We start from the raw sequence: 9,995 nt of genomic DNA, 5'->3' as shown, positions 1-9,995 counted from the left end.
TATAATGGATGTTTCTATTGATTTCCTAATGTATGGGATTTCTAAACGGAATTCTCAACGGTACCTCCAGGATTGCGGACCCTAGAATTACCTGAATGATCTAAGAAAAGTTCGAATACATAACTCAGGAAATGCATATCGGCTTCATTTATTTTTGAATAACTTATATAAAGTTGAATTAATTAAGTTGTCACATTAGGGGAGCAGTTATATGCACGTAACATCTCATATGGAGCACAATAACAAATCTAATCTTCATGACCTCAGAAAAATTTTTGATATAGCAAATGCGATTTGGACATAATTAAAAGGGTTCGTTTTACTTTTCTGGGGTCCATCATAATTCAGAAAGATGACATTATTATTATTAATAAAAACGAAAATTTTACTGATAATGCCCAGAAAATTGACTTCCAATCCCGATCCCGATTGATAAATAAACTCAATTAAGCACCTCCACGGCTCCACCTCTACGCCACTCCTCTCACCTCCGGATAGAACTATTCAATCAACCATGACACAAGAAAGAGAAACACAATTAGACAATAGAAAAACATTTTAAATATAATTAATTTCTTTGTTTAATCCATCGTATGTGGACACAAAAACCCAGAGAATAAACAGGCAAAAACCTTTGAAGAATCAGTTTTTCTTCTCTTTTTTTTTCTGTTTTTTAGTGCCAACAATTTCAAAAATATTTCACAGAAAGACATGTCAAAGTCACGAAAATGTAATTTAGTGACAAATGGAGCTATAAGTTGGCGAAATTTATCTGTAGTGTAGGGATTCACGAAACTTGCTGAAAACACTTCATGATCATGATCAAATCGATAATTAAACAGAGATTACAGATTAATCTCGACCAATGAGGTGAGAGTAGCTCGTAGCTTCACCGGGAAATAAAAGAAAGACATGTTCTGATGGTCTCACATGCTTCTTCTATATATAAGGAGCCGACCCATAGAAGTAACCTCCCCTTGAAAACTGATATATTGTTGTCTTCCCAGCAAGACCCACATTTTTCCATGCCAAGATTTCTGTCCTGTGAAAAGACATGAACCAAATTAGACATATTGTCTCTCTCATTCCTCCAGTTTTTCTACTGATCATCCTTAATCTCGATTTACTTGATCATCGTGCTCTTGTTCGGGCTCAGCTCAGACGGTATTCTCCGTCGCCGAACGATGCAGAGTCCAACTTCCAACCGAGCTTAGCAGTCGTTATAGGGATTCTCACCATCATGTTCGCCCTCACCTTCATCCTCCTCATCTACGCCAAGTTCTGCCACCGGGGCAGGTGGGTCCGTGATTCCTACGCAGGTAACAACAACAATAACAATGCTTTCACGAGGTCCAGGCGGTTTTCGGGGATTAACAAGACCGTGATCGAGTCCCTTCCTTTCTTCCGGTTCTCCTCCCTCCGTGGTTCCCGCGCTGGGCTTGAGTGCGCGGTCTGCCTGTCAAAGTTCGAGGACATAGAGATCCTCCGGCTCCTGCCCAAGTGCAAGCACGCATTTCACATTGACTGCATCGACCATTGGCTTGAGCGGCACTCCACCTGCCCCATCTGCCGCCATCGGGTAAGCCCGGATGACCCAAGCATCTTTGCCTACTCCAATAGCATGCGACTGCTTAACTCGAGCCACTCGGAGAGGATTCAGGATCCAAACAGCCTCGAGATCTTCATTGAACGAGAGGAGGAAAACACGAACGGGAACGGATCTTCATCAATATTTAACGTCGGGATAGGAAGTAGTTTCCGTAAACTCTTCAAGGGTTCAAACAACAAGAACAGTAGCAATGACAAGGATGAGGAGAGCTTGATCAACCAAGAAGAAGCCAATCAAAAGATGTTGCACAAGTTCAAGCATAGGATTGTTGTGTCTGATGTTGTGTTCCAGAATCGATGGAGCAACGTGAGCTCCTCTGACTTGATGTTCTTAAACTCCGAGATGCTTAATGCATTCTCGAGCGACCGGTTCTCAGCCCTGGAACCTTTCGAGGGGAACACCAACATGACAGCCGATCACAGGGTTGAGAATGACAGAAATCAAATAGGGAGGATCAAGGAGGAGATGGACAGGAAGAGGCTGTTTGAGAGCAAGTTGAGCTCAATCAATAAAACCGGCCTAATCTCGGGTCCTTCTACGAGGCCAGTAGCTGACACTGGGAATCAGTTATCGCCCACAAATGGTTCGAATATCATTTCTGATGTGGTAAAGAGGTCACAGTCGGAGATCACAGCGGTCTCGAGGTTTGGGGATTCGAATATAGGGAAGAGTGGGAGATACAGTGGAGGGAATAGAAAGGAGGACAGGAGGAGGCAGCTTTGGCTCCCAATTGCAAGAAGAACAGTTCAGTGGTTTGCTAACAGGGAGCGACGGTCTCGCTCACATCAGGACTCTCCGGATGTTAACACAAAGAGGCAGACACCCGATTCGATTGCTGTGTAAATCCTCCTTTCTCACGACACATACCGGTAGCAGCAAAGCCTGAACTTTCAGACTGGCTTTTCGGTTATGCGATCTATACCAATGCTTAGATTTGTCCTAGTTCCTTTTTGCCCGAAATACATACATTTTTCTACTCCATATTTTGTCGATTACAGAATACGAGCTTTGATCTTCATTTCACCTTTTAAATTAACCGTTTATCCTCTGTAAAATTTCTACTAGACCAATAAGTGGTTGGGTTTGCACCCGGTCCAAAAACTTGCTAGTAAGACCACAGCCATATGGATATTGATGATGTAGCGGCTCATGGGAAGAACGGAGGAGCAGACGCAGAAGTGATTAGTGATCAGTAAATTATTTATTTGTAAGAATAATTTTCTCATAAATTCACAATCTGCGCTGATGAATGATTTTGATCCAATCTTTCTCTGCCTAGGACTATTTATGATCATATTTCCTTTCTGATTTTATTTAATTTAATCAAGTTAGCAGAGGTTTCCAGCCCCCTTCCGTCCCTCCATTGATGAATTATTAGCAAATTATTCGTAGGAATAAAGTAATAGAGCTGAGGAGACAAGAGGCTGTGGCCACCCTGTTTATTAGAAGATAACTTGTTGAATCTTCCTTCTTCCTTTTTCCCCCCAAATTTGATTCCATTTTTGTACCCTATCGTTTCAATTTTTCTTATTTGATTACAAGAGATCCTCATACTTTAGTAAATTAAAAGGAAATTAAGAAATAGAATTCACAAAAAAAGAGAGAGAAATAAAAGGGTATCAAACTAGCATTAATTCGAATCGAACATGCAACATCTTAATTGACAATCGATAGTGTATGATTATGTGCCACTGCATTTATACTCTTTTTCTTCTATCCTTTTTCATTCTTGGTCGATTTGATCTTATGCGGAAATAATAGGCTATATCTAGTTGCACAATTAAGGCAGGACGAAATCTCGAGTCTTCACTAATAAGCCGCTTGAAAGGATAGATGTGATATTTATAATTTGTAATAGCGTACCAAAGAATAATACCACCGCGAGTTGTTAATCTCACGTTAAAGAGAAATTTCCAATAATATAAAATGATTGATCTTACCCTCTTGTGAACTCAAATATTTCAAATTATAGGCCTAGTGAATTATGGGGAAAATGCAAAGTTAGTGTCTCGCTTTCCCGCTAATTCGCTGTCCCCACATAAATCTATCACTGGCGTAAGAAACCTAATCCGCTGTCCCGACCGACTAATTAATTGATTAAACTGGCGTAAGCGATCTGTGAGAGAATCGTCGTTTTTTCTTTTTTATGTCTTTTGCTTGAGGAATCCGTGCATTACCTGTTGCATGTTTTACGCATGTAATTTCCCACAACTTATCAGCTCTATTATAAAACTATAAGGCGCCGTTCATTTAAAAATTCATTGGGTGTTTGTCCCTTAAGAATACTTCCTAAATAATAAATGTAAAAGAATTCTGGTGAAAATATTTTTACATAATTCTCTGAACAAATCTCAAAGACTCGGCCGAGCCACTTGGTAGCCGGCCCGGTAATATAAGTCGTTATAATAATTGGATTTTTTTTTATTGCATAAATTAGGTATACAACTATGAATTTTCACATTTATATCAAAACATAAACTTTCAATTAGGTCGCAGATTTATTGCACCACATATTTTTCTGATTTTAGTTGATGTGCCATTAGTATTAAATGTATTCTAGCCGACGTGGCTTTTTCACCTCATAAAAAAATCAAACAATAAAAATTTAAAATATAATAAAAATAAAGAAAATATTTAAAAATTAAATAAAAAAGTAAGGAAAAAATTTTATCCCAAAGAAAAAAAGAAGCTGGACTGGCTGGGGGCTCGCCGATTTTTTGGTCAGAAGTGCAGCCTGGAATTTATACATTTTGGTTGGTGTGCTCCACTTGGGTAAATGCGTCTTTTGATTTCTTGTGAAAATGCAATTATATGTGAGAAATATCCACGACAGAAAAGTTTTACTACTTATTTCTTTCGAAAATAATTTGTCGAATCTTTCTTTTTTTTCTTTTGAAAAAATTTAATTCCATTATTATGCTCGATTCACTCATTCTTAGTCGATTTGAACTTATGCAAATTTAAAATATTTAAGGAATCAATTTCATATCTGCATTATCAATTAATATAGTATTGCACAATTAGGCAGGAAGAAATCTCGAGTCTTCACGACCAGGCCACTTGAAATGATTGATGTGATATTTATAGTTTGTAATAGCCATACCAAAGAGTGAGTTGTTAAACTCAAATAAAAAAGAAATTTCTAAAATATAAGACGATCTTTTTTTTTTTAGGAAATAAGATGATTGATCTCATCATCTGATGAACTCGAACTTTAGAATTGGACGTCTGTCCTACCCATTATAGACTTAGTGAAATATGGGGAAGATTCAAAGTCAGTGTCTGATTTCATGCTAATTCGCTGTCCCCAAATAAATATATTGCTGGCATAAGAAACCTAATCTGCTGTCCCGACCGACTAATTAATTGATTAAACTCGCGTAAGCGATCGATGAGAGATTTGTCCTTTTTCTTCTTTGTGTCTTGTGCCTGAGGAATCCGTGCATTATCTTTTGCACGTTTTACGCAAGTAATTTCCCACAACTTGTCAGCTACATTATAAAACTATGTTGCATCATCCATTTCAGGGTTAATCATCTAAAAAATCACAACTTTTGCATTATAAAACTATGTTGTATCATTCATTTCAGGGTTAATCATCTAAAAAATCACAACTTTTGCACTTTTTATTAAATATACCACGAGATTTATAAAATAGTACAGAAAGACACGACATTTACATTTTTTTTTAAATATAGCACAATCTTTGAAGAATGGCACAGAAAGATAAAACATTTGCACTTTTTCTTAAATGTAGTACGACCTTTAAAAAATGGCATAGAAAGGCACGACCTTCGAGTTTAACTGCGATTCTAGCATGTTAAAAAAGAAGATCGTACCTGAAGGCCGTGCCTTCCTGTGCCATTTTTTAAAGGTCGAGCTACATTAAAGAAAAAGTGCAAAGGTCGTGTCTTTTTGTACTACTCTTCAAAGGTCATATTATATTGAGAAACAAATGCAAATGTCCTATATTTAGAAGAAAAAAAATGTAAAGATCGTGCTGTATTTAGAAAAAAATATAAAGGTCATACATTTTTATACTATTTTTTAAAGGTGGTGCTATATTTAAAAAGAAAAGTGTAACGGTCATACTTTTTTAGGTGATTAATCATTTATTTAATAACCTCATAATGTTTCTCCCTGAATAATTCTTCTCTAAATAATAAATATAAAAAAATTAAGGATTGGAGGAAAAGTTTTATATAATTCTCCAAAAAAATCTCGAAAGCGCGCCACTCGTATAGTCGGTAATAGTGGTTGTTATAAATTGGATTTCTTATTGCGTATTTTACGTATAATACAATCTCTTATTCTGATCCTTAACTGACGTGCCTTTAGTATTATTTATAGGTATCTAGCTGATGTGGCATTTCCACCTTTATCAAAGTATAAAGAAAAAACAAAAGTATTAAAAAATACTCAAAATTAAAGGAGAAGAGCTTTCAGAAAAAAGTTAAAGCATTAGGGCTCATTGCCGAGATGGTGGACTAGCAGCCCCCATCGCAGCAAAAGAGGTTACTGACGACCTCAAAAAGCATTGGCAACCTTAGAAGGTGCCGATAACCTCATCCCGGGCGGAAGGGGAATGGTCGTCAGTGAGGCACCCACCCCTACAATTTTGCTTGAGACTTGGACTTTAGTCTCGTGCAAAATCACAGGGTAGGGGCCTCCTCGGCGACCCCCTCCTCTTGATATGAGGCCGCCGCCAACCTTGTCTCGAGGGTTGAGTGGCTCTAGCATGGCATCTCCCACTGTCCCACAAACATGATTTTTAGGCCTCCGCCCTGACTAGAAAATTCTATTAGTCTCTGTACCTGGGGCCCATCTTGATTGGAGTCATCACTACATTGTGTCATTGGTCGATGAGCCACCTAAATCACCTAAGGAGACAAAGATACTAACAACTTAAGGATTTAAAGTTAACTCGGTCTTTGAACCAAAGAACTAGATCCGGGAATTTCATTACGAGATTAGAAGTTTGCAAACTAATAACCCGCCATTTCAGTACCCTCCTGAGCTCCTATTGATTTCTAATACTTTTTTATTATAAGTCCAATTTATCCTAAAGTCTACAGTCATAATTAGGAGTTTATATAAGAAAGAATAAAAGATTACATGGCTTTCCGCACGACACATACTTACCTATATATCCTCATACATACATACATCACATGGGCCACACCTTCGGGTCTACATTCATCATGCGCCATACATTCAGGCCAAATCATTGGTGGGCTATACATTCAGGTCAAATATTGACCAATGAGCCTACTAAGCAAGCCTAGAGCCCAAAGAGACACACAATGGATCTAAGGCTCGTAACCAATGAAATTCTAGCCATTTTTCTAAGTCTACTTATTTTATTGGACTTTTGACCTTTTATTCTGGGATTCTTTATTTACAAGTCCTATGTACATGATTTTGCCAATTATTCCCAAAAAAATCTGCAAAAATCCTACTCTCGAGGTCCGAGGACCTTCCATTTAACCTTAGACTTGACACATGAATTTTCCTTTCATCCCACGATTTTCAATGTTTGAATTTACTTGATTAAACATTTTAATATTGATTTATCAATTTCTCCACAAGAATTGGATTTAAATTCAATTAATCATCGATTAATCAAATTGAGGGACTTTAACCGGTTAAATTGATCCCAGGTCCTAATGACCCACCCTCAAGGCCACGAAGACCTTCCCAAGACACCGAAGACCCTTAATTGATATCTCTTAAACCTTAATCCCATGTAATTAAACCCAATTTGCATGATCATTGCACAATTGGACTTCAATTGTAATTTGACCAATTTTGACTCGATTATTCCTTCACATGCATACACGGCCACATTCATAAATATACAGAGAATGGTCATTTACATTAATCAAGCCCAAGGACATTCAATTAAATTCAAATTAGACATCATGGTTATGAGCCTCTGCGAAACTATTGCAGCAAGCATTCAAATTATTAACGTAGGTCGAGAGTAATAAGTGCAGGACGAACTCTGTCTATACAGTTTCTCAAAATATATAATAAAAAAAAGTTAATCATCAAAAAGAAAATATTTGAATTTTGCACTTTTTGTTGAATTTAACACGAACTATTTTCTTTTGCATTGAATTTATCAACTATCGACTTGGTATAATATTTAGTACAATAACGCTTTCTCTGTCAACTTCAACGGGATTTTTAGACATAGAACTTAATAGTGCCACTCGGCTCATGGATGCTGACCAAGTGGATCCCAAAAATTTAAAAAGGAATTTAAAAAAAAATGAAATCCCCAATGTGAAGGGAGATGAGGAAGGACTCGCTGTATGGGCCTTGGCAGCGGCCACAATTAGGCGATCTCAGCTATCGTCGACAAGTTGTCGTCAGCAAACGGACCAAAGGCGGTGGTGGTCTTCAGGGAGGTCTCCACCACTCCAAATTAAAAAAAAAAAAAAAAACGTATCGTGAAAGGGAAAGGGAGAGTAAAGAGTGTCGTGTGCGGGCCTCGCTAGCTGATACAATTGTTCATGTGGGCCGTTGGCACCACTGTGCACCAGAGGCCTTGATTGGGCGGGCTTGGTGATTGCTAGCGAGGCCACAATGCAGACACCCCTCCTCTTCCTCCGCGTAAGGTTTTGACATTCATTTTTCTAAAAGATAATTATATTTTTCCTGCCAATTTGGTTGTTTTAGTTTCGTGAGCCATGTAACACTGTTAAGTTCCACATCAAAAAATCACATTAAAATCGACGGGAAAAGTGGTTTCTAGTGAATATGTTATCAAATTGATAATTGATGAATTCATGCAAAAATAAAAATATTAATAATAATAATTATTATTATTATTCATGAAGAAATTGATGAAAAGTACAATTTTTTTTTTGATAATTAACCCTAAAATATGCTATGTCCAGTTCCGATGATACCCCAGCCAAGATTATGGCCGTCAGGACTAGGAGCCATATTGCAGAGAAGTTTCTTGAGGGCAAGCAGGTTCATGTGTATAAAATGAAAAAGGCCGTAAAGAGGCAAAATAATTGAAACACTCGAGACTGAAAATTAATATAAGTCAAACAAGGGAAAGAGGCTAAAAGGTAGGAAGATGATCAATAAATTATTAATTTATTTATCAATGATGCAGCTCAATGATTCAAAAAATGATTTTATAAAATAAGCGATTGGACCATATAGTTTCCCTCAAATGTAGGCAAATTTGTAAACAAATGAACAAATCTAGATAAAAGTTGAGGGAAAAATATTTTTGAGATAACTTGTCTGTCCATAGCAATCATCATTTGTCTAGACAGATCAACTAGGGTACCTGCTACCTTTCGCAAGCCAGATTTAAAAACTCTTCAGAAAAAAAAAAGGCCAGATCTAAAAACACTAGACAAAATGGGGAATTTTTTTTGTTTAAAAAATGTGAAGATAAAAGAAAACAATAGTTTCCGCACGTGGGAAGAGATTTCCCACTTGCAACCTAAAATTTGACAAAAGAAATCATTGCATATTTCTTAATTTGTATATATCTAGTATTTCTATATGAAATTCGTTCGATTTTTCTCTATTAAAGTTGAAAAAAAAAGTGCTTTTCACGAAATAATCAAATAACTATTCTCAGACCGGATACTTGGCTCCATGGTTCAATAGGGTCATCTACTAGCTAGTGTCAGAAGGGGAAAGCTAAAAAATTGTAAAAATTGAAAGGAAAAAAAAACTGAGAATCGGGGGGGGGGGGAATAAAAAAACTCCCCGTTGGTCCTTTTCTAATGTAATACAAAAAGTATGCTCATATACTTTATTTGTAACTTATCGAGGATACATCATCATATCGTTAAAGCGCACAAGCACATACATGAATTGATACCACGGGGATTTGATAATTGCTCTGTGTGTGCCCAAGCTCAATACATTGAACATGAAAAAGACGTGGCTTACGGGGAGTTATGTAATATCATTTCTTACGGTAGGTCGAGTTTAAGTATCAATCCTCAAAATCATAAATTTCAAACCTAAATCTACAATCACGGAGATGAACTTGAGCCCCCATGGTCCGTTTGGGACAGTCATCATCGGATAGCCACTGGTAAGCGCTAAGTAGGCACAAATGGCAGTCTTCTTTCAAGAGTTCTCCGTTGCATGCTGCATGGCCATAGACAATATGGTCGGAAGACGAAGACTTCTCGTAATGATTGAAGCCAGCATTTGGGGTGATTCCTATTAATCGCTTCAGGACAGAGTGCTTATTGTTAATCCAGCGCATATCCGAAAATTCTTGACCATTGCAGATTTTGGACAGCAGTGTATAATCTGCTTCACCGGCGGAATATTTGGTACAATTGGAGATACAAAGTAGCCCGATTGCAATTATTGCAGCTCTTAGGAGAGCATCCAT

General features: G+C 37.4%; 2 protein-coding genes across 2 annotated transcripts; one reads left to right on the top strand and one right to left on the bottom strand.

Moving 5' to 3' along the window:
* Positions 1 to 931: 931 nt before the first annotated feature.
* Positions 932 to 2,873, top strand: LOC116189816 (E3 ubiquitin-protein ligase ATL42-like). The gene has a single exon (XM_031519557.1). It carries the CDS (start codon positions 1,055 to 1,057, stop codon positions 2,450 to 2,452), a length of 1,398 nt encoding a protein of 465 aa, XP_031375417.1. The 5' UTR covers positions 932 to 1,054; the 3' UTR covers positions 2,453 to 2,873.
* Positions 2,874 to 9,584: 6,711 nt separating this feature from the next.
* On the bottom strand, positions 9,585 to 9,995 carry LOC116189818 (antifungal protein ginkbilobin-like protein). The gene has a single exon (XM_031519559.1). The coding sequence runs from the start codon at positions 9,993 to 9,995 to the stop codon at positions 9,585 to 9,587; it is 411 nt and encodes a 136-aa protein (XP_031375419.1).

Source organism: Punica granatum, unplaced genomic scaffold, assembly GCF_007655135.1.
Source record: "Punica granatum isolate Tunisia-2019 unplaced genomic scaffold, ASM765513v2 Contig00022, whole genome shotgun sequence".
Classification (NCBI taxonomy): Eukaryota; Viridiplantae; Streptophyta; class Magnoliopsida; order Myrtales; family Lythraceae; genus Punica; species Punica granatum.
Note: the sequence above shows the minus strand (reverse complement) of the source record. Positions and strands in the feature narration are given on the sequence as shown.

Bases quoted from the DNA above. Each gene is read 5' to 3' on its own strand.
- LOC116189816 (XM_031519557.1), top strand. From the start codon at position 1,055: ATGAACCAAATTAGACATATTGTCTCTCTCATTCCTCCAGTTTTTCTA.
- LOC116189818 (XM_031519559.1), bottom strand. From the start codon at position 9,995: ATGGATGCTCTCCTAAGAGCTGCAATAATTGCAATCGGGCTACTTTGT.